Genomic DNA, 26783 nt, shown 5'->3' on the forward strand with positions numbered 1-26783 from the left:
AGGGACAGCGCCCAGGCCCAGAGTTCAGGCCCCAACAAAAAAAAAAAAAAAAAAAAATACACCTGAGGAAAACCAGCCCCTTCCCTGTGGAGGCATCATTGGGGAGGATGGGGAGGATGGCAAGAAGGTATATGTACTGGGAAGAGACCACCACATGGCCACTCCCTGCCAGAGGGTATTTGCAACTGTTTCCACAGGTTTACAACTGCAAAGAATGCTGCAAACAGCAGCCCTGTTTGCCTATGTCACACAAACACTGTGTGCAGTCCTCCACCTAGAACTGTGAAGAACTCCTGTGGAGTCCATACATCAAACGCTTCAGCATCTCCACACATCCTCCCACCGCCATCTTTAAATCTCCACCGTTACAGTGCAAATGCTATGCATTTATTTGATATTTGTGTTGTATGTATGCACAGGGACCAGAAAAGTAATCTGTACATGTTCAGGATAGCCTAATGTATTTTTCCCAATATTTTCCATCTGAAGTGGATAGAATCTCCAGATGCAGAGCTCAGGATACAGAGCAAGCTGAACATAGTTCAAACTCAAAGGGACCAGATAGCAATTTTATTTATTTATTTATTTTACCAGTACCAGGGCTTGAACTCAGGGCCTCATGCTCTTGCTTAGCTTTCTTGCTCAAAAGTAGTGCTCTTCCACTTGAGCCCCATATAGTCAGGCACTAAGTTGGGCTTTTCAGTCCAGGCTGACTTCAAACTATAATTCTCCAGGCCTCAGCCTCCTGAGTAGCTAGCCTTCAATGTATAAGTCACCAGTGTCCAGCTCAGACAGCAAATTATTTAAGCTTGTGGGGTCAAATAGTCTCTGTATTAACACCTCAAGTCTATCTAGCACAAAAAGCAGCTATAAACGGTATGTAAATGAATTCTTTTTGGACACATGGATTTGAATTTTAAATGATTTTGCATGTTATAAAATATTCTTTTGATATTTTCCCTAACCATTTTAAAAATATATAAGCCATTCCTAACAGGGTGTATATAGCTCATCTCAAAGGCTCTCATCTGCTCTGAGAAGTAGAAGTCCTGAGCTCTTAGGCTGAGATCTGAAGATTGTGATTCTAAGCTAGCTTGAGCAGGAAAGGCTCCAGAAGACTTTTTATCTCCAATTAACCACTAAAAAGCTGGAAGTGGGTCTGTGGCTCAACTGGTAGAGTGTAATACTAGCCTTGAGCAAAAATGCTCAGGGATAGAGCAAGGTGCCAATGTCTCATGCCTATAATTCTATCTCAGAAGGCTGAGATCTAAGGATCAAGGTTCAAAGTCAGGCTAGGCAAGAAAGTCTCATGAGACTCTTATCTCCAATTAACTGCTCAAAAACTGAAAGTGGCCTTGTGGCTCAAGGTGGTAGAGGTCTAGCCTTGAGCAAAAGAGCTCCAGGACTGTCCTGGCCCTGAGTTCAAGCCCCATGACCAAAAAAAAAAAAGCCCTGGTTCAAAAATAGTGAGAATTTGTAAAGTTGGAACAGTGGGAGTCTCTGAAAGACCCTGTTTCTTTGTGGATCTTTTTGGTCTCTGAGCTTTCAGTCCAGTTCTGGCCCTGTGTGTCATAGAGATTGGTAATAAGTCTTTGTTCTCTGATCTTTATTCTTCCACAGGTGGGACTCAAGTCTGGATGGAGTGATTACCTGAGAGGCACCTGTCCCAGCAGCATTATGGGACAAACTACGTAGGAAGACTACCTACTCACAAATCCTGCCTGAGTAGCTCTGTGACCCAGTGCAAGGCCTCCCCTCATCTACAATACAATAGCTGGTTGAAGGGATGAATGACAGAAGCATAATGATCACACACACACACACACACACACACACACACACACACACGAGGGTACCAAGAGGTACCAGGTAGCTTCTTCCAGTATGCTTAAGAACATGAATCTCCTGCCCTCCAAGAACCTGGCATTCTGTTAAACACTTCTCTAATCTGAAGGAACTGGGTACTCACCTAGCTGAGACAGGCACTACTGGGGAGACAAGAAAAAATTATCAGGTGACGGGCCTGCCAGCAGTGGCCACCAGAGGGCACCCGAGCCCCAGTGATGCCCCACCCATACACATTCTCCTCCAGAAATGGCTCCTTCACATGAGAAGTGGGTGGAGGTAAATTAGTTCAGAAAGTGACAACCTGGGGTGCGGTCAGTCAAAGGGAGGCCCCATGGCCTGCGGACCATAAAAAAATAAAAATGAATAAATAAAAAAAACTTGGAACTGAGGCAGAGGCCAGATTATAACTCTAACTTGGGGCTAAGATGGAGCTACCCATGACCTTGGGCAAGGCACTTCCCTCTCTGGCCCAGGTTCACAGGGTTGGGTCAGAATCCCGTGCCAATCACACTAGCACCACAGGGTTCTAAAAGATGGGAGACATTTTTCCTTTCTCAGTCCTGGGCACATCCACCTCAGGGCCACACACTTTGGCTGCCAGCCTTGGGGCAGCAACTACCAGAGAAGCCACATATCCCAACCCCAAAATTCCAAAGCCCCAGGACTGTGGTGTCATAGAGGTAAGAGCCCCAGGGGGGTAGTGTGCAGGGAAGTAGAAGGGCAAGGTCAGGGGAGCAGAGAGCCCCAAAGGGTCTTGATTCACTCATTCAGGACAGATATCCGGTTTCCTCTGGCTTGTCTGCCGGGATCTAGGGGCTTAGAGAAATGAGTCATGGGAGGGAGGGGGGATATTGGGGAGTTCCCAGTTAATCAGCTCCAAATGGGTGATGGGTCCTACCCAAGCATGGGGTTGTAACAGGAGACCCCAATATCCCATCCCAGGCCCCTGCAGGAGAAAGCCTCCTGGGAGTTGGTACACAAGAATGGAGACAAGTAGGCTCTTCCTTCTACCTAGGGTACAGGTGGCTGTGCCAGCATGTCTGCCAGAGGGAGGGAGGGAGGGAAACGATCCCTTGGGACTGGCCCCTTCCCCATGGGCCTGGCCCACCTCCATCCAGCCTCAGGACTGAGGCAGCAGTGGTGCCAGTTTCTCTGCCCTCATCAAACATATGGGGCCAGCTGTGGGCCTGGGTGGGGCTGGAGGGGAGGAAGAGAGCTTGAGGGGGACCAGAGGATGTCAAGGCAGAATGAGAGATTCCATCATTTCACAAAACTTTCGCAAACAACTTTTTTTTTGGTCCACCCCCCCCCTGCATTGTCCTGGACACCAAATTTGCATAAATCCTAGGAAGTTATTACTAAGCCTTAGTTGCCACAAGCCCAGGTAATTTCCTCCCCAGACTCCAAGGGTTTATGTATAAAGGCCCCTGAAACAGGGCCTTCTCAGAGCCCAGAGCTTGCAGCACAGATTTCCCAGGACCCATGGCAGAACTTGCTACCCAGAGCCCCGTGCAGCTGATGGGTGAGTGCCCTGGCTCTTTGCCTGGCTGTGGGAGGATGGTAGGAGTGCCGAGCCCCATCTGAGCCCCATCTGCTCTCAGCCCTGCAGCTGCTGTTGTGGCATAGTGCACTGTGGACCGGGCAAGAGGCTGTGCCCTTGAGCCCTGCCAGTGCCCTGCCCATTCCCCGGAGCTTCCTGCTCAAGTCCTTGGAGCAAGTGAGAAAAATCCAGGCTGAGGGCACTGAGCTGCTGGAGGCGCTGGTGAGTGGGAGCCTGGGGTGGGGGAGGGGAGGACAGAAGACCCCAGGAGAAGGCCCAGAGAGGAGGAGAAGGATGAGTACTCATGGGAAGGGCACGCGGGGGAAAGTGTCATCAGGAAAGGCACATAGGGAGAGAGGCACAGGGGCCAAAAGAAAACTAGAAGAGGTAAAGGCGGGACCCTCTCTGGTGGGAACGGTGATGGGGTTCTGGCCAGGACCATCAAGGAGACCCCACAGTCAGGAAGGCTGGGCCCAGGGCAAAGGGGCAGGGAGCCAAACAGAATGGGCCAAGGAGAGGGCCAAGAGGAAGGCAAGAAAGAGGGTAAGAACAGCAGCCGGTCCTCAGTGACTCAAGATCCTTTCTTTCCTTTCCTTCCCCAGTGCACCACCTACAAACTGTGCCACCCCGAGGAGCTGGCGCTGCTCGGCCACTCTCTGGGCATCCCTCATGCTCCCCTGAGCAGCTGTACCAGCCAGGGCCTGCAGCCGGTGAGTGGAAGGGTGATGGGGGCAGAGGAGGAAGGAGAGGTAGACCACACCCCTTTACCTGGGCATGTAAAGGGGGCGCCCTATACCAAGCGGCACAGCCTAATTCTCCTACTCTGTCCCCAGGAGGGCTGCCTGAGCCAACTCCACAGTGGCCTGGTCCTCTATCAGAGCCTCCTACAGGCTCTGGCAGGGATTTCTGCTGAGGTCTCGCCCGCCTTGGATATGCTACAGCTGGATGTCACTAACTTTGCCATCACCATCTGGCAGCAGGTGAGCCTTATAGGAGGGGTGAGGATCAGAATCAAGCTGGGTCATGCTACCACCACACCACTGCCCAAAGATGGAAGCATTCCCCAAAACATGTGTTGTTGTTGTTATTTGGAGGGGGGGAGGGGGGTCCCTGTATTCAGGCCACTCCTGCTACTCTCCTTCCTTCCTGTCCTCCCAGCCCAAGGTATGGATGGAGTAAGATCTCAGGACCTTGAGATAAACTTAGGTTCAAGTCTTGGCACCACCCATTAGCAAGTGTGAGCATCCACAGTGGGACCCGCAGCCCCTAACTTCTCATCTCCCCCCCCCACAGATGGAAGACCTCGGGGTGGCCCCTGAGGTGAAGCCCATCCAGGGCACCATGCCAGCTTTCACCTCTGCTTTCCAGCGCCGGGCAGGGGGTGTCCTGGTCATCTCCAACCTGCAGAACTTCCTGGAGCTAGCATATCGAGTTCTGCGCTACCTCACTAAGCCCTGAGCACAGAGCTTTCCCCTCCAGTGCATCTATCTCTATTTATTTTCTTCTTGGTCTTTTGGTACTGGTACTGGGGTTTGAACTCAGGGTCTGGGTAATGGCTTTTTCTCTACTATTTGAGCCACAGCTCCACTTCCAGCTTTTTTTGGTGCTTAGTTGGAGATTAGAGTCTTACAGACTTTCCTGCCAGGCTGGCTTCAAACCACCACACAATGCTTGGATTGCAGCCTCCTGAGTAGCTAGGATTACAGGCGTGAGCCACTGGCGCCTGGCTTATTTATCTCTATTTAATATTTATACTTATTTAAGCCCACTATTTAAAGTTAGGGAAGTGAGGATGGAGTCAGCTTCTAAGTCCTTCCCTTCATCTTCCCGAGTTTCCTTCTTCTGCCTGTAGCAGCAAGAAAAAGCTCCTGTTCTCTTGTCCTCCAGTCCTCTGGACTGGGAGGTAAATAAGTAAATACCAGGTATTGATTCCTGACACTGCTCCCCAGCCACAGTGAGTCCTCTCCCCCCTGGGGACCCTGGGGAGTACCAGGAGGTCTCCCACGTGGGAGACCATACATTCCTGTTTAATATTTAAACATCAGTGTTCTCAACTGGACTGACTTCTCAGTCAGGTCCTGCGTTCCTTCACATCCCTGTCCCAGGGGATTAAGTCCCTGCAGGAGCAAAGGCGATACAGCAGGGAAGCCTGGCCTGGCACTTGCTCTGAGTTTTCTTTGTGCCTCCCAGCACAAGCTCAGGCAGTGGGTGCAGCTGCCCTGTGGCTGATGAGGCTGGCAGTTTCTTCAGGGCCTTGTCAGGCTGGGACTGGCACATGGGAGGGAAAGATGGGGAATCGTGTGGGGAGCAAGCATGACTGTACATTCTCTCCCTTCCCCTCCCCCTTCCTTACTGTAACTAAATGTGGAAAGAATAAAGTCTTGGTCTCCAATACATGTTCTTCCTCCTCCTTGTATCCAGCTGGTGTGGGGTAGAGACTGGTAAATGGCAGCTGAGGGCAGAGGGTAGGGAGAAGGATCCTCTAGCTCAGCCAACAGTTGATGTTTAGCCTGCATCACCTGCGATGCCCCCTTGGCACAGATGCTGGGCTACATGGAGACATGGCAGGGAAAAGAACCACAGCTTCTTGGGGAAGACAAAGGCAGACAGGTCACAGGTCAAAACACAAGTGGCTGGGTTGGGCCACCAGGCTGGACATGGACTACAGCAAGGGCAAATGTTTGCCCTGTGCCACACACTTGAACACCTCCACAAAGGTGAAGCACCTTTCACCGACAGGAAGCTGAACTTGAAGTGACCACTGAGGCAGAACTCCAGGTTTGGCTTGTGGAGCCCACCAACAAAGAACGCCCCAGCAGAAGTCTCCCAGCCCTGGGCTCAGCCTTCCCGGCTGAGAAAACCAACTGGAATAGTGGGCCAGAGCCGGAGGCACACCTCCACTGACGGCTCCCAAGGGGTCTGGGAGAGGCTAGCCACCCTGCTGTCCCCTTACCCATGTGGCTTCTCAGCCTCAGACCTGAAGAGTTCAGTAGCAGCGAAAGGCTATTAAGCTCTTGCCCGTACCCGCACAGCCTTTTCTGGAAGGCACAGATGGAAATCAGGGCCATCAGACTGGGCAGGGTTAGACTAAAGAGCAGGACATCTGCAAGGCGCTGGTGGCTCATGCCTGTAATCCTCGCTACTCAGGAAGCTGAGATCTGATGATTGAGGATGGAAGCCAATATGAGCAGAAAATTCTGTGAGACTCTTCTCTCCAACTAATCAGGAAACAGAACAGAAGTGGTTCCAAGTGGAAGAGTGCTAGCCTTGAGCAAAAGAACTCAGGGTCAGTGCCCAATCCCTGAGTTCAAGTCCCAGGACTGGCACCAAAAAAAAAAAAAAAAAGCAGGACACATGCCCTAACACCTGTGAGGCCTTTTACCAGAACCTGTCCCCCCCCCCCTTTTTTTTTTCCAGTCCTGAGGCTTGAACTCAGGGCCTGGGCACTGTCCCTGAGCTTCTTTATGTTCAAGGCTAGCACTCTACCACTTGAGCCACAGTTTACCAGAACCTGTCCCCCCCCCCTTTTTTTTTTTCCAGTCCTGGGGCTTGAACTCAGGGCCTGGGCACTGTCCTTGAGCTTCTTTTGCTAAAGGCTAGCAGTCTTATCACTTGAACCACAGTACCACTTCCAGCTTTTTCTGTGTATGTGGTTTTGAGGAATCCAACTCAGGGCCTCATGCATGTGAGGCAAGCAGCATTCTACCACTAAGCCACATTCCTAACCCCATCCTGTTCCTTTTTTGTTGGGGAAGGGAGGGAGGGGAGGGGAGAGGAGAAGGCAGGGTTGATTCTCCACTACCCCAGTAGGGTCTGCTGAAGGAAGCTGCTCTCAATCTGCCCCATCCTGTCCCTGCCCTGCCCAGTAAACAAATGCACAAAGAGTACCTGGGCCCTGGCCTCGGCCTCTTCCTCACCACAGGACTGAACCCCTCCCAGAACCCGGAACACAGGGGGAGGACAGGGGGAGGACAGGCACAGGTAAAGCACTTAAAGTCACAGCATCCACAGGAACCTTTATTAACAAATGAGCCCAGGTGGCCTCCTTGGATGTTACAAAAATACTTATGTATACACTATGCATCTACAAAGTTACTCCCTCAGGGTGGGTCAGCATTTGGGACCCTGCTACCCTACCCTTCAGGAAGTGGCAGAAGGGAAGGGATGTTACAAAATCAACTGCAAGATGCCTTGAAGTCAGAAGTCAGGAGTGGGCAGAGTCTGCAAACTGCCATCATGTAGATATACAGGATAGAAGATGGTAGCTCACTCTCCTCACAGTTCTCTCTGGAGTACTATGTCTGAGTCCCTCCCCAGCCACATCTGCAGCCACTCCAAGTTCCTCAGAGTGCAGCGATGGCTTTGGCAGCCACCTGGCGGCCCAGAGGCAGGCTGAGGTCTGTGATGGCCAGAACCACCTTGGGACTGGACATGGCAGACACCTTCACTAGTTCCGACACCTGCCACAGACAGACATGTGAACACAGGGGAGCGCCTGAGGGATGAAGTCCCAGGAGAAAAGCCTCTCCCACCTCTGCCCTGCCTGCTGCCCTTGTCCCCTGGTACTCACGGTGGTGAAGGGCATGAACTGCAGGATGCTGCCCTGGCTGCCCTGCTCCAGGCAGTCCACACACTCCTCCATGAACCACTGCACAAACTGTGTGTGGGGGCCAGCGGTGCGTGAGCCCAGGATGGAGGAAATGAGTAGGAACAGATTGGCTGTGCAGGAAGGGACAGACGAGTTCCCTGAGAACAGGTCAGCCTCCATAAGGGAAAAGGAGGAAGCACTAAGCGCACTCCACATGGGGAGATCAGAGGAAGGGCAGGAGGAAGGCAGGAGAGAAGCAGCACCAATACTTAGGGAAGGTGGAGGAGGGGGGTGGGGGCTGCTTGGAGGGAAGTAAGGGACTTTGGGGGACCCTTCCAGTCAGGGCCCCGCCTCCAGTTGTGCTCAGGAGAAGCTGGCAGGACTTACCCAGCACTCGATTCAGAGGATCCCTCATGTTGACTGTGTGGAGCTGGGAGGCCGAGAGAGAGGTGTTCATGGACCGGTCAGCTGTGATGAGGCAGAAGGGAACTGAACTCAGAACCAGCGCTTTCTACCCTCTCACCTGCCATTAGGGGTATGCATGCTTGCAGAGCCTGGGTGTGATTTGTGGACCAAGATGCACAGCAGGACCCCCATAAGAAGATAGGGGAGGACTGGCTTAGTGGTAGAGTGCTTGCCTAGCATTCAGGAAGCCCTAGATTCGGTTCCTCAGTACCACATGAACAGAAAAAGCCAGAAGTAGTGCTGTGGCTCAAGTGGTAAGGTGCTAGCCTTGAACAAAAGCAGATCAGGGACAGTGCACAGGCCCTGGTGAGTTCAAGCGCCAGAACTGGCAAAAAAAAAAAAAAAAAGATGGGGGAAGAGCTAAAATCACGTGAGCAACACAGGGCAGGAGCAATCTTTGCATGAAGCCACTGAACCCTCTCGATGCTCCATCATACAGACCAGAAAAAAAACTGAGACTTGGATTTGCTTAAGGGCCTAGCGAAGGGCCATGGGTTTATAGGTGGCAGACCCAGCATCTTTTCTGCTTAAGTGTGGATCTCAGTCCCCAGTATGCCCCAGAGAAAATTTCTAGGCTCTGGAGAAACCTCTGGAATGAGGAAAAATTAAACGGCACATAAATATGGAGTCTCTGGCAGAAGTGTGGTGAGGAGGGGAGGGGAGGACAATGAAGGAAATGACATTCAGAGAATCAGAGCTGGAAGGGAAATTCTCCAGTTAGGAAGGGGTGTGAGTCACCCCAGGTCCCAGCTGGGTCTCCTCCAGGCCGCAGGGCATGCTTCAAGGGAAGGAAGGAAGGAAGGTGGAGCAGGTGAGTCAATGGCACAGGCTGTGCTGGGGCTGTGAACTCATTGGGTGCTTGTCACCCCTCAACACTGTGGTGACTGAGGGCGGGCGCAGGAACAACTGAGGGGCTGCAGGGCTCTGGGCAGGAGAGCTTCACTCTCTGGGGAGAGACAACAGTGCAGCTCCCATGGGACAGAATGACACAAGCTTCAGCCACATCTTCTGACAGGTGTCTTCATGCAGAAGCGGGTCAGGGGTCCCAGGCAGGAAGCAGCCCCAGCCCTCCCACGTACTCACTCGGACTTGACAGAAGGTTGGCATCATCCTCAGTGGAGCTCAGGAGCCGCATCAGCTTTGAGGGCTGCGTGTCTTCCAGGGGGAAGAGGCTGATGTAATCCTGGGGGGCAGGAAGGTCGCCATCATGCCCGACTCCCCACATTTCCAGCTATGGGGGGGGAATCAACTCCCCACAGCTCATGGATGGGCACCACCAGTGAGCAGATTCCTCTCTCCTCTCCCCACCCCAAACCCCAGTTAGAAGACAGGACCTTGGCAGGCAGTGTGGGGTCCCATAGCAACCACTTCTCCAAACCTGGGCTAACCAAGCCCCCACACAGCTGAGGGCAGAGCCTCATGGCCCACTGCTCAGAAAACACGTGCCGATGCCGGGCGCCGGGGGCTCACACCTGTAATCCTAGCTACTCAGGAGGCTGAGATCTGAGGATCGAGGTTCAAAGCCAGCCCGGGCAGGAAAGACTGAGACTCTTATCGCCAATAAACCACTAGAAAACCGGAAGCGGCACCGTGGCTCAAGCGGTAGAGTGCTTGCCTTGAGCTGAAGAACGCAGGGACAGCGCCCAAGCCCAGAGTTCAAGCCCCACGACCAACCAAAAAAAAAGAAAAAGAAAACACCTGCTGAACACACACAGGAACAAGTCATTGGCAGGCCTACCTCGATGTCTTCCCGGTGTCTCTTCTTTTGGCGGGAAGACGCCTGTCCTTTGTGAGAAGAGTAAGAACTCAGGGCACACCACACAGCTAGTCTGGCAAAGGATTCCAGGAAGAGGGTACCATTAGACACCCCCCCACCCCCCAAGAAGGCCTCCATGTCCATACTTAGGAATGACCATCTATGGCTTTGAACAGCCTAGTTTCCTGGGGCGGTTCCACGCCAGGGTGCCTGACTGGGTGGCAAGGAGTTGGGGCCCAGGGCTGAAAGCTAGGCAGACTCTGGGAAGAATCCTACTTAGCCAGTGCAGTGCCGGGAGGGTCCATGAGGTTCTGCCACTTGGCGGAGTCTGTGAGCAGGCCAGGCAGGATGTGTCCCAGCAGGACCAGCGTCACTTGCTGCATATCCAGACAGAAGATGGAATAGAGCAGCTCCACCGCCCGCAGCGTGTGCTCTTTGCGCGTCTCCTTCAACAGCTCCTGCGGGAAGGTGAGCAGGTGGCTGAGGTGCTGAGGGCCCTAATCTGGGGGCTCTGACACCCCAACCATTCCTGTTGGCTCTCTGGGCAGGTGTGTCTGGGCCCAGGTCCTGTTGTATCCCTCACTCCACTTCCCAGCCTGAGGCGAGATCACTGCCGCTCTATCCCCAAGAGACCACCCAGCTCCCAGCAGCCTCGGAGAAGCCAGGCTAGGTGCCAGGCTCAGCGTATGTAGCAGCCCCCAAGTACCTTAATCAGATTGTTGCAGAACCAGTAGACACCCCCCATGTGCAGCAGCGTGTCAAGGATGTGGATGGAGCGGCTGTCCACCCAGCCCTTCTCCAGCACCTTGGCAAAGATGTCCATCAGCACCTCCTTGATGGGGCGCTTGGGGGGCAGCAGGTTCCAGTAGGGCATGGTGTCCACCCCAGCGGAAGGGAACTTGATCTGGGTGGCTGTCTGCTGGAGCACGTCCGCACACATGTGCTCCAGAATCGAGCTCATGATCACCACCCTGGGGGCGGGAGGGGGGGGGACAGGAAAGCCACATTCTTCCCTGGACTTGGGTTACAGAAACACTCCTAGAGAATTCACCCCTATTCTCATCTGAGGAGACAGCCCTAAGCTCTGCTCCTCACCAGGCTGGCTCTCACCACTGTGCACAACGCCTATGAAAGGCACAGGACAGAAGCCATCTTCCCCTCGGTGGCTCCTACAATGTGCGCCCATGTTCTCTCCCATCCCCCAGGCCCAGGCCCTGCCAACTTTCATAAATAAACATAACCACTTCCCCCTGTACTGAGTGCTTGGGGGGGGGGTCCCCGCCCAGCCTTGGCCTCCTCCCAAAATAAATTGTAACTTCCAGGAGAGGCCCGAGGGCTGCCCCACAGAACTCTTCCCGGCTCTGGGTAGCTGGACAAATAAAGAGGTATGTCCAGGAATCTTCTCAGGAGTGTCCTGGGCTGAAGGCAGGCGGGGTGTGAGAACTAGCTGTTCCTGGAATGCTGACAGATGGAGGATGGTGCTGAGATTCGGAGCCACCTTGTGACTGCCCAACAGCCACGGATTCCCTACTATTTCTGACCCAACAGGTCTAAGGTGGCTTAGGATGATCGGTGACAGAACAAATGGTCTATGACTTGTGGAGGGAGAATGGAGGAGGAAAGGGAGCAAGGGGAAAGCACATGTGATTGTACCCATAGCCACACACTTCACAACAGCCAAGGGGTGGAAGCAAGCCAAGTGGCCACTAAAAGCTGAATAGATAACCATGATGTGGCATAGATGGAGCATGGGAATATTACTCAGTCTTAAAAAGAAAGGAAATCCAGTCACATGCTACATCATGAATGAACTTTGAGGAAATTATGTGGAATGAAGTAAGTCAATTACACTAAGACAAATATTGCCTAACTTTGCTTATAGGAGGCATTTAAAGTAGCCTGGCTCATAAGAATAGAAAGTAGCATAGAGGTTGCCAGGGACTGGAAGGGGGGGAAAGAGGGGAAGTTACTTCATGAGTGTAATTTTGGATTTGCAAGATGAAAAATTCTGGAGCTTTGTTTCCCAATAATATGAATATACGCCATACTACTGAACTGTTACATGCATAGTTGGTGAAGATGCTATACATTTTCTGTCATGTGTTTCTTGTCACATTTTAAAAAAAGGTCCTGCAAGCCCCTGAAGAGCCAGCACACGAAATGCTTCTGAAGACAGCTGGGCGATGAAGGCTCCACAACTTACAGATGGTTCACAGTTCCCCCGCAGCAACAGCAAGATAAGCCCTCTACTGCTCTGCTCACTAGCGCTCCAAAACAGGAGCTCTTTAAGGACAAAAGTCAGAGCTGTTTGGGGTCGGCACTCCAGGCACACAGAAAATGCTGGATTAAGACACTCAGGACAACCAGGTGCCGGTAGCTCATGCCTATAATCCTAGCTTCTCAGGAGGCTGACATCTGAGGATCAATCACAGTTCAAAGCCAGCCTGAGCAGAAAAGTCCATGAGACTCCTATCTCCATTTAAGCAACAGAAAAGCTGAAAGTGGAGCTGTGGCTCTAGTGGTAGAGCATTAGCCTTGAGCATAAAAGCTCAGGGGCAGTGCCCAGACCCTGAGTTCAAGTCCCAGGACCAGGACCAAAAAACAAAAGAAAAATCCCCACTCCTGATACAGAGACACACTAAATGCTCACGGAGTCCAGCCCACGAATGTGTGGCTAAGAATGGGGGGAGGGGAACATCAGGGTCTTGGCACTCTCAACATGCCAGATCTCCAGAGCCATGCCAGCATGGCTGGTCAGTACTTGGAATGAAGGGTCTGAGTGAGGAGGAAGCGAATGAATGAGCAGTGTCAGGAAGGTAACAATTGCCGGCTGTTGGTTTCCTCAAGTGCTGACTCCTCCAGCCACGCCTGCAGGGTTTGCGGAGGGTGGGCTGGGTCACTGACCTCTCCTTGTAGAACTGCAGGGTGTTCTCACTGTACAGTGGCCCTGCCAGCTGGCGGATCATCTGAAGTGACTTCTCACGCTCATCCAGCCCCAGCATCCGGACGTGGGCCACAAGCCAAGCCACGGCACACACGGCCAGACTGCATACCTTTCCCTTGATATTATCGGTGATTTTCTGTGGGAGGGGAACAGGGTAGCTGGAGTTACTCTCCCCGCTGCTTGGCCATTGCTTTCTTGGCCTCTGGGAGCAGCAGAGGAGGAGGCAGGAGTCCTGGGTCACACCCACACCTCTCTGCACCACAAGTTTGATGTTCCCAGAGCTACCTGGGTGGGAAGGAGTGGCTAAAGCTATTGATTCCAGAGAACATTCATTTCAAGGCATGAGATCTGAATTAAGGGCCTTCTTGTTCTTATTAAATATGTATATTTATTAAATATAACAAGCTATTGGTGACTGGCTTTGTGTCTTAGCAAGAGGGGAATGGAAAGGAGGACTACCTGGATAGACTCAAAGGCCAGAACACCATTCTCCCAGGCATTGAGGATTTCCAAGATGGCTGCTGAAATGCTGAGACAGGCTTCATGCCACTTCATTTGCCTACAGAAGTGGGGTGTGAGCAGGAGAAAAATCACCAAAGCGGAGCACAGAGTAGGCTTGTGGAAGCAAGAGGGTCTTGGCCCTACCCCTACCACTACCCTTGGAGCAGGTACCCAAGTCACTAACACCAGCTTCATCTCGGAGGAGTTGTTGAGCAGGGCGACCAAGGACTCTACTTTAGTGGAGTCAGGCCGGAAACAAGGGTGGTCAGGGTTCAGGATCTTGCCTTCCTCAGGCATGCAGGTCTGCATCCAGGTCTCAAAGAAAGGCACCTCGGCTCCTGTGCTTGACTCAGACAAAATCACCTGGGTGACAGGAAAAGGAAAAGCTAAGTGGGAAAGGTGTGACACCTGCCAGAGCTTGGACCTGTGGCTGTGCCTCAGTTTCCTGTCCCATCATTATTCCCTTCCCAGCTTGAAAAACTGGGGACAAATTGGTCTAAGGATGGCAGACTGGGGACTATGCTACCACCTAGTGGTCATTGTGAATATGACATTGAAGGATGGGTTCCTGGTTTCAGAGACCAGCAGAGCCCACTAGTGTTGGACAAGGGAGTGGACAATGGGGACAAGGAGTGAAATGGACGAGTTATTGGTTATTTTCTAACTCTTTTTCCCATCACTTGGCACCCTGTAATCCTACCTGCTCTCTTCTCACTCACCTCTGAGCCATAGGTCTGGGCCACGTGGCACAGCATGAGGAAGGAGATGTCAAAGAGTAAGGCACGAACTGAGGCTGTTTTGGCTGTGGGAAGAGTAAGAAGGCCAACCCTTCAGCCCAGGGCAAGGGTTCAGAGGCCTTGTCTGGGTCAAGAAGGAGATCAGGATTTTGTTTTGTCTTTATAGAGCTGAGGACTGAACCCAAAGCCTTCTCCCCTAGGCAAGTACTCTTAGGCGAGAACTCTTCCACTGAGCTACAACCCAGTCTAGAATTTGTTGTAAGGAAGGTCAGGGATCAACTGGATCCTTCAAAGCTCTGAGGCTCAGAATCCTTTTCTTGAGTCTTAATTAGAACATCATCCCTTCCTTAGAGTCCAAGATTTCTAGAACCTTACTCCAATATACAAACAAATATTAAATTAGGATGAAGGTAGAAGGAAGACCAAGATAGCCTCAGAAGAACCCCTTCAGAAGAACCCCTTTCCCAGCATTAACTTCCCTCAAGGCTCCCCAAAAACTTCAATTAGTCATGACTCAGAGGGAGAAATCAGACTCCCAGAATGAGCCAAAGTAGCCCCTCCCCCCACACCGTTCTCAGTACCAGCGGAGCCTAGCGGAGCTCAGAAGGACTTACTGCTCTCTCCACTGCCATGGGTAGTGAACTCATTCAGACTATGGAAGAAAGGGAGACAGGAAGTATCAACCAGGGCAAGCACACAGGGGTATTCACAGCCTGAATTACAGGTTACTTTTAAACACTATCAATACAGGAGAAATAAAAAAGAATGAGTTCTACTATTAAAAGATTTCTGCTAGAAAACTAGATCCTGAGGGCTCACACCTGCAATCTCAGGAGGCTGAGACCTAAGAGGACTGCAGTTCAAAAAGGTAGGTCAGGCAGAAAAGTCTGTGGGACATCGTTTCCAAGCATGGCTCAGGTGGTAGAGGGCTAGCTATGAGCAAGTTAGAGTGAGGTCCCAGGTTACAAGCTCCAGTGCACAGAAAAAAAAAAGAAAAAAAAAAACCTTTCTCTTGGGCATGGTCGTTTACACCTACAATCCCATCACTCACAAGGCTGAGGTAGGAGGATCTCAAGTTTGAAGCCAACTTGAATTACAGAACCAGATTCTTTCTCAAAATAAAATTATTATTGTTTTATTTTTTACTTTTGATGTTACTGAGATTTGAAATCAACACCCTCACTCTACCACCACTTGATCCACACTTCCAGCCCTATTTTCATCGGTTATTTTTGGAACATTTCTGCCTGGGCTGGCCTTGAACAGTGATTCTTCCACTCTTAGCCTCCTGAGTAGTAAGGATTATAGCACTAAGCCTATAATCAAAAGAGATTTGGGAGACCTACAGAACGACTCACTGAATGGAACAATGTTCTTTGTTTTGTTTTGTTTTTTTGCTAGTCCTGGGGCTTGAACTCAGGGCCTAGGCTCTTTGTTCCTGACCCTCTCTGTGCTCAAGGCTAGTGCTCTACCACTTGAGCCACAGTGCCCCTTCCGGCCTTTTCTGTTTATGTGGTACTAAGGAATCGAACCCAGGGCTTCATGCTAGGGAAGCATTCTACTACTAAGCTACATTCCCAGCCCTCCCTCAGCTTTTTTTTTTTTTTGGTTGGTCCTGGGGCCCGAACTCTTGGTCTGAGCACTGTCCCTCAGCTCTTCAGCTCAAGGCTAGCATTCTATCACTTGAGCCACAGCGCTCCTTCCGGCTTTTTCTGTTTATGTGGTACTAAGGAATCAAACCCAGGGCTTCATGCATGCTAGGCACTAAGCCACTAAGCCATATTTCCAGCCCCTGGAACAATGTTCCATAGAGCCAAATACCCAAGCAACCCAAAAGGTAACAGAATTTGAGAGCTCACTTTTTTTGGAGGGGAAAAATTTTGGACAGGATCTCACTATAAAGTCCAGGCTAGCCTTGAACTCATAATCCTCCTGCTTCTGCTCCTGAGTGCTTGCTGGGATTATAGGCATGTACCACCAAGTCCAACACAGAGCCCCTTTTAATAGGGCAAACAGAATTTCTCTATGCTGACTGCTCAATGCCTCTCACCTGATCAGCCTTCACTGAAGAGGGAAGAGGAAAGGGAACCAGCCCTTTGGCCAAGGTGTCTAATTACAATGCTCAGTAAGCCTTGGCCTATGAAACTCCAGGGAAAGCCAGACCCAGATGCCTCACTCCCACTCTGCTGTCTCCTCCCTTCAGACATGACCTCCATTCTGAGACAGGGGCTCAGCTTTTCTCACTTGATGAATTTCCGGGCAAAGGATTTAAGCTTTCCAGTGGCGGCGGCAGCAGCCAGCAGTAAGTCCAGGCTCTTTCCCGACAGCATGTGTCCCAGGACCCCCAGCAGTCCCTCCGGGGACTTGGAGTGATCTGCATCCATCGTCTGGAGACAGGATAGAAAATCAAGGCTTGAAGAACACTGAAGACTCGGGAGACATGGCCTGGCCACACTTTCTCTCCACACAGCTGCACCAACTGCAATTTGCACACCCTGCAATTTGTCTCCAATCTGAAAAACTGTTCCTAAAATCTGTCCTTGTTCTGTGGCCCATCCCACTCAACTATGCTGGTGCAATGGTGGTAGGGATGGGAGAGAACCCAGCTGGGAGCTTCGCCACCAGGTCCTCATGCACTGGTCTCTGTGACGGCATCTACCACAGTGCCTGGGACACAGGTGAAGTCTGACCAGTGTCAGCCTTCAGTGCTGTCTTTGCCTTCCCTCTTTCTCTATTCCTAAAGCAGCTATATACAAAAGCCAAACAAGAATGGTGTGTGGGTCCTGTTTGTCTATTCTGAAGTAAAGGAGAGCTAGCAGAAAGAAAAGGAAGTCCCCGATGGCTCACCTTGAGGATGTTTGTGACGGTGGGCTCTGCCCGGAGGATCAACCCAGGATTGGGCTGGATGTTGGCATTTTCTGATGATTTCAGTTCTGGATCCCGGTCTGCTGCACTATGGCCATGACCAGTTGGTCAAGAGAAGGAAATAGGAACAAAAACATTTTTTATACACTGTAGTAAAACTGTGGGAAAAAGCAGCACAGAGGAGAGTGGAAAGCACATAGGAGCTGGATGCCAAAGCTCACACCTGTAATTTTAGCTACTTAGAAGGCTGAGATCTGAGGATCATGGTTGGAAGCCAATCCAGGCAGAGAAGTCCCCATGAGCCTCTTATCTCCAATAAACTATTAAAAGCCAGAAGTGGGGCTATGGCACAAATGGTAGAGCACTAGCCTTGAGCACAAAGAGGCTCAGGGACAGCACCCAGCCCTGAGTTCAAGCTCCAGAACCAGCCAAAAAAAAAGAGAGAGATAGCTTGTAGGAACCTTTGGGGGACTGGGGTATAGCTCAGTGGTATAGCACTTGCCTGGTATGCATGAGGCCCTACGTTTGAACCTCAGCACTTAATACAACAATGACAAAATCCAAAACTTTGAGTCTGGGGTGAAGTTTACAAAGGAAAAGGATAGTCAATATTGTAATCATTTCAATCTATCCTTAATCATTGCATCTATTTAAAAAAGTTTATCTCAGCTAAGTGCCAGTGACTTACACCTATAAACCTAGCTAGCTACTCAGAAGGCTGAGATCTGAGAATCAAGGTTCAAAGTCAGCCCAAAGAGAAAAATCCAAGAGACTCTTGTCTCCACTTAACCTGCCAGACTGAAGGCATCGTTCAAAAAAGCCCAGTGAGAGTGCAAGTCCCAGAGTTTAAGATCTAATAATCTGGGGTGGGGAGGATTGGGTGGGGGTGGCGGGGGGGGGGGGGGGGGGGGGGGAGGAGGGGGGATGGGAAGGGGAAACAAAGGAGGAGGCTACAATGCTTGATAAGAAATGTACTCATTATCTTGGCCATGTAATTGTAACCCCTCTGTACAGTATTTTCACAATAAAAAAAAATCTAATAATCTTCTCCCCCTCTCCCCCCTCACACACGATTAAAGGAAGATCTAAGATATTATGCTTTGATCACAAAGAATGAGTTAGCCACTGATGACATTGATGTCAACTGTGCTTTAGCAGCAGAGTCTGGCATGAGATCAGGAAGCAAGAGGCCCCTGAGGCAGCCCAAGTGGCCTCACACTTACCGCTTGGCCACAAGGTTGGCAAAATTGGCTTCAGACAGAAGCCCCTGCTTGTTACACTCTTGGAGGAGGAAGTTTGTGCAGTCACAGCTGTGAAGAAAACAAGGACTGAGGATGTGAGGAATAGGAGCAATGAGGTCCTGTCCACTCTCCTCCCTCCTCTGGGATTAAGACAACTGGAGGACCCATAGGAAGTCTGGGAGACTGAGCAATGACAACTATGAGCCTGTGCCTCCAACCCATGCCAAGGGCAGCCACAAGCAGGCAAAGTCTCCTGCAACTCAGCTGGAGTGGGGAGCACAGGAAGGGCTCAGAACACCTTCCAGAAGAGTACTGGAGAGCAGAAGAGTTCATACTTGCAGCGCTGGTCAGCCTTGTCCAACAGAGGGGTGAGCTTCAGCAGGAACTCAAAAGCACAGTTGACATCCTCAGTGAAGTCCTGAAAGAGTCAGAAGCCTCCACGTGGGTTTAGGCCCTCTGGGCCTCCTGCAGCCTGTGGTGCAGGTGCACAAGGACACACTGCTGGGGTGAGAACCTGACATCGGTTGTGCTCACCAGTAGCCCAGGTACTGGGGGTCTCCCTGTCCCCCCCATATGGTTATCCTGCCTGATCATCATAGGTAACCTTGTCTGCTGGAGGGATCAGCTTAGAGCATGGGCAGATAGACAGGGATGCACAGGTGTTTAGCCATATGCACATTTCCGCTTTCTCCAGGGTACAGGAATATACTAGCGCCCAGAAATATCCCTATGTATTCCCCAAACCCCTCATTCTCATTTCTCCAACTCACCTTGTCTCCGTGAGAATATTTCTTTAACTTCACCAAAACCTGTGGAATCTACAGGAAAAAATGGGAAAATCAATGTCTTTCCTCTTGTACTCACTATTAAAGGGCCCAGTTTCCTGGCTCAGGGCACAGAGACAGAATACTTTGGTCCTGGCAGTGAAGGTACTTTTATAGCCCAATCAGAAATCCCACAGCCACCCAACTGCCCATGCCTCTTGGCCTACAGGACACAAGGACCTCTCACTTCTACTGATTCAACAAGGGAAAGCCATAAGCAAAGCAGAAACCCAGTTCAAGGGCACGGGGGCCACTTTCCCCAGCTCCCAAGCTGTCCTGTACCAATATGGCTAACAATGAGCTGAGCAGCACCTTGTGAGAAGAAGAACAGGGTGAGCCCCACAAAATGGCTACACACAGACTCAGAGAAAATGGCTGGAACTTGTGCCAGAGATTCAACAGGCAGGGCCTAAGGCCAGCAGGGGAGCATACAAGGGAAACGTCCAGCAGTTTACCAACTTCCTGAGAACTGTCCCTACACTACTCTCTGTTGCCCCACATGCACAAGTACCTTGAGGTAGGTGAAAGCCGTCCACTTCAACTCCTGTGTCCCCTCAGGAGACTCAATGAGCCCCACGAAGCACGCTTTCCAGATCTCCAGCACGAATAGTGGGGTAGGGATATGCTGTGGGAAGTGTGGAGGTGAGGTATGAGAGGGTGACCCTGAGGCTCCAGGGACCAAACAAAGGCACTGCACAGCCCAACCATGTCCCAGATCCAGGATTGAGAATCAAAAGAACTGTGCACAACTGGCATCTACAGTCTGGGGATAAAGAGAAAACCTTGCTGGGCTCTGGTGGCTCACACCTATAATCCTAGCTTCTCAGAAGGCTGAGATCTGATGATCAGGGTTCAAAGCCAGCCTGGGCAGGAGACTCTTACGTCCAATTAAACACCAGAAAACCAGAAGTGGCACTGTGGCTCAAGTGGTAGAGTGCTAGCCTTGAGCTGAAGAGCTGAGGGAGAGCACCCAGGCCCAGAGTTCAAGCCCCATGACTGACAAGAAAAAAAAAAAAAGAGAGAAAATCTACTCTTCCCAAGAAATACAGAAATGACCCTCCCATGGGCCCTCAAAGGATTGGCCCATCTTGGGAAAGGGGAGCCTCTCGGCTCCTCCCACCTGCATGCGTTTCACCATCATCAGCTGCTCCACCAGGGGCTGGGTCTCGCCAGTCAGGTTCATGGTGCCCTCGAGCAAGATCAGCGCATGGACAGTAGGGAAGCCGGTCTTGTGCAGCTTCTCTGAATGAACAGACAGCATGGTGGGGATGCTGAGGGGACAGATATATGAGACAGTGTTGAGGAGTGATGGTGAGAGTGGAAAGGAGGACCAGATCTTCCCACAATGCCCAGGGGCACTTTCTATCTCTCCCTTTATCACCTCCCCCTGGAAGGCTGGTACCTCCTAATGAGCGTGCCACACTTCTCAGCCTGGCTTCGGAGCTGGGGGCTGTTCAGACTGGTCAAGATCTCCCCAAGCTTCAAAAGAGAATGCTCTATGGCAGTCCAGGAGGCTGGCAGAGAAAAGGAAAGGCAGAGATAGGATGGGAAACAGTGGAGAGGCAGAGTCTGGCCCCAGACTCCTTGGCTGTGGTACCACTTGGGCTCATGAACTGCACAAAGGTTTCCCCTGATGATGTGGAAACCAGAGCCCTGAGGGCAACACGCACTGTTTCTAGAAGAGGTGCAAGCACCAAGGACCAAACTCTGTAAAATCATTCTCAACAGCCTGACTTCCAGGAATCACATGAACTCACTTTAGCAGCCAATGGAGAAGCTAGAGGGAGAGAGGAGGCTAGAGCCTCCTCCAGTGGCCAGATCAGGGACATTGGCCATAAGTCAGAATCAGGTCAATCCAAAAAGCCAGACTTGCAGCAACCACTTCTACACTAGGCAAGCTGGGGTCCTTAACACCACTCACTCCCTGTTCAGGGTTGGCCCTCACTGTGCTCTTCTGGAACACACCTTCAAGTCTCAGCTCCTCTAACCACTTGTTCAACTGGTCCCTGTCCTAAATACCCACACACATGGTCTATATTACATATTTGAAACTTAATTAGAAGTCACTTATCCTGGTTACAATTCCAGTGGGTCAAATGATGAATAATGGCATCAACTAGCCCATTAATCTCCATGTGGCATGGTGGGAAAGAAAGACAAGACCTAAGATCCATTAAAATTAAGTATTCATCCACTTTTCAGCCAATAAACATTTATCAAGCACTCAAGGTAGGGAAAAAACTGTCAACACAGCCCATTTTGACACAGTACATCTCTTTCTGGACTTCTCCCAGACAGTAAGACACATATGGAGAAATAACAGAGTAATTTTCTAACAAGGTCTCCATCTGGGCCCTGAAGATAAAGACTTGGATGTTATCCACTCTACCGTTCTTGTCAATGAAAGACCAGTGGTCTGGAGCTGCTGGAGCCCAATGAAAGACCCCCACTGCTGGAAGATTTCCCTCCCATAGATTTGTCTGTTGTCAGGGTCTGGAAGGTTCCAATAGTTAACATCTAAACTTTCCCTCCCTGCGCCCTTCCAGGTTGTGGGGCTCTGGGCCTGGGCGCTGTCCCTCAGCTCTTCAGATCAAGGCTAGCACTCTACCACTTGAGCCACAGCGTCACTTCCAGCTTTTTCTGCTTATGTGGTGCTGAGGAATCGAACCCAGGGCCTCATGCATGCAAGGTAAGCGCTCTACCACTGAGCCACCTTCCCAGCCCCTTAACATGTAAACTTGAGTGGAGATGGCTGGCTCATAGGCCTGATGGTAGACTCGAATTTAAGAGTCATCTGGAAGATGAGTAATGCTGAGGCAAACAAGAGTAGATGGTGAACTTGTTTTGTCTTCTAATTTTTTGTTTGTTTTAGAACTGGGGATTGAACTCAGGGCCCCATGCTTGCTAAGCAAGCACTCTACCACTTGAGCCAAAACCCTAGTCCTTGTCATCTAATCTGTTCTACGTATATAGCATACTAATCTTGCTATCCACTAGTGTGTATGCTTGTTGAGGGCAGGGACCCTGCCACATGCTTCTCTGGTAGTCCCCCTTATCCCCCCACCCCCAGCACCTAGCATAGGGCCGGGAATAGGACAATGCTCAGTAAATACCTTTTGGTTGATTGGCTCGGGCGCCACCCTGCCCAAGTCCCTGGGATGTATGCAATGCTTATGGGAGAGAGAAAAGGAAGTGGGATGGTTTCAGATCCTCCTGGAAAGAAGTGGGATGGCATCCTGCCTCTCCCCTCTCAATCAAAGGATTGGCTACAGAAGCAGCAGCAGGCGGGGCACACAGGGAGAGGGGGGTGGGACATACAGGCCTCCTCTAGCTTGGCGATGTGCAGCAGGGCCCGGTTCTTGGTGCTGCTGAGGGTCTTCTCCAGGCACTGCAGGCACATGGCAAGCTGCTTCTCCCCCGAGGCTGGAGTGCCGGCCTCCAATCCTTCCTGGATCCGTTCTGCGGAGGCCGCTGTGCAACGCAGAAGCCAGTGGAGGGCGCTGAGAAGGGCTCGGCACAGCCCAATGCACTCTTCGGCTTTGCCATGACAGCTAAGGGAAAGGATACAAAATCTGTCTCTGCTCCAATGGCTGAAATCTGACCCACACCCATGTTCCTCAGTCTCTGGCACTCCCCTACTAGGGAACAGATTTGGAAACCTAGCAAAGTCTGGGGGAAGACACTTAGCCCAGCCAACTTCTACCGGACAGGATTTCAAATGAGCTATTTCAAGTAGAGAAAAGGCATTTTGCCCTAAGGGAATAACTAGAAAAGATAGCAATAGGCAGGTGGGGAGAGGAAATGGAGGAACCCAGAACTAGTCTCAGGTAGGTGCTAGGAGCTTCTTTGTACTGGGAGAATGCTAGAATATTCTTAACCCTCTCTCCCAGCCCTTACCTCAGTCGGTCACAAAACATGTTCATGATATCCAGCAAAGCCTGGACACACAGGTCCCGGGAAAAGTCATCAAACTGCAAAGAAGAGTAGAGAGGCTCCAGAATGCCCGGTAACCGCCAGGATTCATGCATGGCAGCAATGGTGCACGCTTTCTTTCCTCCAACCTCAGGTTTCAGACTCTGCATCCTTTCCATATGGAAACTGACTCCTAATTCCAGTCCCAGATCTCCCAGGGAACAGTAGCAACACCAGAGGCATCATGGACTGTCTGTCCATGATGATATTAGTAAAGAAAGTGGATCTGCCCCTGTCCCCCTCCCTAATATGTGAGTGGTTGTGGTCATACCTTACTGATAGCTGTGAGGACAGAGGAATAGGACACCATCTAGAGGGAAGGAAGAAAGATGGCATTCAGACAAGCAGTCTACTTGAATACTGATGCTTCAAGTTGCTGTAGCTCTGAAACCTCAACCCCTTCAAAAAGCTTTGTGAATTCATTAAAAGACAGGTGATAGCTAGGTGCCCATGGCTCACACCTATAATCCAAGCTATTCATGAGGCTGAGATCTGAGCATTGTGGTTCAAAACCACAGGCAGGAAAGTCTATGAGACTCTAATCTCCAATAAAAAGCTGGAAGTATAGCTATGGCTCTAGTGGTGAAATGCAAACCTTGAGCAAAAAAAAAAAAAAAGCTCAAGGGTAGGGGCTGGGAAGGTAGCTCAGTGGTAGATTGCTTGCCTTGCATGCATGAGGACCTGGGTTTGACTCTTCAGCACCACATAAGCAGAGAAAGCAGGAAGTGGCATTGTAGTTCAAGTCTTTGAGCTGAAGAGCTGAAGGACAGTGCCCCTGGGCTGTCCAAAAAAAAGCCTAAGGAGCACCTAGGCCATGATTTTAAGGCCCAGCACACACACACACACACACACACACACACACACACCGAGCCTGGCACCTAGGCCATGATTTTAAGGCCCAGCACACACACACACACACACACACACACACACACACAGAGCCTGGCACCTGTGGCTCACAACTGCTGTAAGCCTAGCTACTCAGGAAGCTGAGATCTGAGGATGGAGGTTCAAAGCCAGCCTAGGAAGACAAATCCATGATATTCCTATCTCCAATTAACCAGCAAAAAGTTGGAATTGGGAGCTGTGGCTCAAGTGGAAGAATATCAGCCTGGAGCTAGGCTAATAGATGTGACCACCAATGCCCAGCTAAGTTGTTTTTGTTGTTGTTGGTCATGGGGCTTGAACTCTGGACATGGGTGCTGTCCCTCAGCTCTTCAGCTCAAGGCTAGTGCTGCTCTACCACTTGAGCCACGGAGCCACTTCCAGTTTTCTGAGTGGTTTATTGGAGATCAGAGTCTCATGGGCTTTCCTGCCTGGGCTGGCTTTGAACCATGATCCTCACATCTCAGCCTCCTGAGTAGCTAGGATTAAAGGTATGAGCCACCAGCGCCCAGCTAGTTGTCATATTTTTAAGAAACAATTACAGAGGGGGCAGAGGTATACATCAGTGGTAAAGCATTTATCTAGCACTCATAGGGCTCTGGATTCTATTTTCAACACTGCAAACAACTATAACAGTAACAACAGTGTCAATAAGATACAAGCCATATTATAGAAAATAGTTACAATGGTATTCTCAAAATCAATAGCAAAGCACACCAAAATAAAAATTCAGAATACAATGACAGAATAATCATCTGCTTCTTGAGATGTCTCTGCTTAAGTAGTAGAACCCTCCAAAGATTTAAGAAGAAAACTTGACTCAGCCCCAATGACCAACCTATGATGAATTGTCCTTCCATGTATAATTTCCCTATCACTTGAACGGGCAGCTCCCATTCAGAAATCTTTACCTAGAACTCTTGCATGGACAGAAGCAAACCAGAGAGAGCTTACATACAATTAGTATTCAGAACCACCATGAGCAGGACATACTGTGAAGCCAAGGCTAGTGTCTGACAGTGATCAAAAAATTGGGAGCTTGCCTGGGCAGAATGACCGTAACGTTCCAGGCTAGTGTTTGTTTATTTATAGCCAATGTCCCCATAGCAAGAGCTTGGCAGGGAACTAAAACTTGTTGGATACCAACCTCTAGGGGGAGCTGAATGTTCCTATTAAAAACAGACCCCACACTGAGGAGAGACTCCCCCAGGTCTGTATGTTCTGAGGAATGCTGTTAGTTTAAATGAATTTATGGGTCCTCAGATTCTGATTTTTTGTTTTGTTTTGTCAGTCATAGGGCCTGAGCTCTGGGCCTGGGTGCTGTCCCTGAGCCCTTTGGCTCAAGGCTAGCACTCTACCACTTGAGCCACAGTGCCACTTCCGGCTTTTTCTGCTTGTGGGGTGCTGAAGAATCGAACCCAAGGCCTCATGCATGCAAGGTAAGTACTCTACCACTGAGCTACCTTCCTAGCCCGATTTTTTTTTAATATAAATTCAGAATATATTTCTTAAGTGTACCAATATATCATTTCTCGCAGCAGGATTTAACCTCTTCCACTCTTAATAACTCTACCCAGAAGTCGCCAAGGCTGGCAGCCTGCGGCATGGTAAGCTACACAAGTGGCCAGCCTGGGCCTGACCTTCCATTTGCTCTCTAATTTTCTCTGCTGTTCTTCAGATCCAACACCCCAAGCACTCCTAAGTGCCCTCTCCAGACACAATACTGGTCAAAGAGCCTCTTGACTCAGGGAAGAAGAAATTACTAATTTTGCACAGCACTTGATAGGTCACAGAGGTCTTTCGTGTCTATTTATTTCTCCCTCAATCTCTTCAGCTTTCTCCTTCTTGCCTTTCTCATCACTGTTTATACATCTTAAGATTCTTCTGTTTTAAAGAGAGTTTCCTGCAGACCTCACATTTCCATTAACCACCCTGGCTCTTCCACTCTTCCCAGAGTTTTGTTTTTGTGGGGTTTGGGGGTGTTTTGTTTGTCAATCATGGGGCTTGAACTCAGGGCCTGAGCACTGTCCCTGAGCTCTTTCACTCAAGGGCAGCACTTTACCACTTTGAGCCACAATGCCATTTTCCGTATCTCTGGTGGTTAATTGGAGATAAAAGAATCTTTCCTACCTGGCTGAGATCCTCACATCTCAGCCTCTGGAGTAGCTAAGAATACAGGTGTGAACCACCAGCACCCAGCTAACATTTCCATACATTTACTGGCTCTATCTTCACACATTCCCTTTACTCTTCAACCACTCCAATCACCTCTGTGCTTGCCACCCTATGAATCTTCTCATGGGGTCATCAACGAACTCTTCATGTTAAACCCACTGGAACTCAACTGATCTAACTTGGCTTCTTGGCATCTTCTGATACCATGAAATGTATCTGCAATTTCAACCCTCTCTTCCTTTCACTTTCTTCCATATCACACTCTCACTTTTGTCCTCTCCTATCTGGTCTCTATCAGGAATTCTTTTCATGTGCATTTTCGTTTTTTGGTTTTTTGTTTTTTTTTGTTGGTCATGGGGCTTGAACTCTGGGCCTGGGCGCTGTCCCTCAGCTCTTCAGCTCAAGGCTAGCACTCTACCACTTGAGCCACAGTGCCACTTCC

At 50.4% G+C, this 26783-nt stretch overlaps 2 protein-coding genes across 7 annotated transcripts in view; one reads left to right on the forward strand and one right to left on the reverse strand.

The window, feature by feature from the left end:
* Positions 1-3330: 3330 nt before the first annotated feature.
* Csf3 (colony stimulating factor 3 (granulocyte)) lies at positions 3331-4846 on the forward strand. 4 transcript variants are annotated; one of them, XM_013037816.1, is made up of 5 exons: positions 3331-3370; positions 3450-3617; positions 3989-4098; positions 4222-4368; positions 4682-4846. In XM_013037816.1, exons 1-5 carry the CDS (start codon positions 3331-3333, stop codon positions 4844-4846), a joined length of 630 nt encoding a protein of 209 aa, XP_012893270.1. The 4 variants fall into 4 exon arrangements, with proteins under 4 accessions (XP_012893270.1, XP_012893271.1, XP_012893272.1 ...); XM_013037817.1 differs by having other exon boundaries at positions 3450-3610; positions 3991-4098; XM_013037818.1 differs by lacking the exon at positions 3989-4098 and having other exon boundaries at positions 4220-4368.
* A 2538-nt stretch (positions 4847-7384) lies between these two features.
* Positions 7385-26783, reverse strand: part of Med24 (mediator complex subunit 24) — a 27646-nt gene continuing 8247 nt past the window's right edge. For all 3 annotated transcript variants that reach the window (XM_013038093.1, XM_013038094.1, XM_013038095.1), the window contains 23 exons: positions 23553-23591; positions 23207-23280; positions 22628-22860; positions 20712-20823; positions 20430-20580; positions 19821-19934; positions 19256-19303; positions 18821-18903; positions 18468-18554; positions 17227-17332; positions 16624-16766; positions 14994-15031; positions 14362-14444; positions 13827-14005; positions 13601-13700; positions 13102-13277; positions 10904-11168; positions 10474-10655; positions 10180-10270; positions 9525-9624; positions 8364-8444; positions 7959-8107; positions 7385-7848 (listed from right to left, as the gene is read on the reverse strand). In XM_013038093.1, coding sequence (XP_012893547.1) covers positions 7732-7848; positions 7959-8107; positions 8364-8444; positions 9525-9624; positions 10180-10270; positions 10474-10655; positions 10904-11168; positions 13102-13277; positions 13601-13700; positions 13827-14005; positions 14362-14444; positions 14994-15031; positions 16624-16766; positions 17227-17332; positions 18468-18554; positions 18821-18903; positions 19256-19303; positions 19821-19934; positions 20430-20580; positions 20712-20823; positions 22628-22860; positions 23207-23280; positions 23553-23591 — 2751 coding nt within the window. In that variant the 3' untranslated portion in view covers positions 7385-7731. The remainder of the gene's footprint in view (positions 7849-7958; positions 8108-8363; positions 8445-9524; positions 9625-10179; positions 10271-10473; positions 10656-10903; positions 11169-13101; positions 13278-13600; positions 13701-13826; positions 14006-14361; positions 14445-14993; positions 15032-16623; positions 16767-17226; positions 17333-18467; positions 18555-18820; positions 18904-19255; positions 19304-19820; positions 19935-20429; positions 20581-20711; positions 20824-22627; positions 22861-23206; positions 23281-23552; positions 23592-26783) is intronic.

The sequence above is a fragment of the Dipodomys ordii genome, unplaced genomic scaffold, assembly GCF_000151885.1.
Source record: "Dipodomys ordii isolate 6190 unplaced genomic scaffold, Dord_2.0 Scaffold7, whole genome shotgun sequence".
Classification (NCBI taxonomy): domain Eukaryota; kingdom Metazoa; phylum Chordata; class Mammalia; order Rodentia; family Heteromyidae; genus Dipodomys; species Dipodomys ordii.

Coding starts and splice junctions, on each gene's coding strand:
- Csf3 (XM_013037816.1), top strand. CDS start 3,331: ATGGCAGAACTTGCTACCCAGAGCCCCGTGCAGCTGATGG. Junction 4,099..4,221: donor CCAGCCAGGGCCTGCAGCCG/GTGAGTGGAAGG, acceptor CTCTGTCCCCAG/GAGGGCTGCCTGAGCCAACT. Junction 4,369..4,681: donor CCATCACCATCTGGCAGCAG/GTGAGCCTTATA, acceptor CCCCCCCCACAG/ATGGAAGACCTCGGGGTGGC.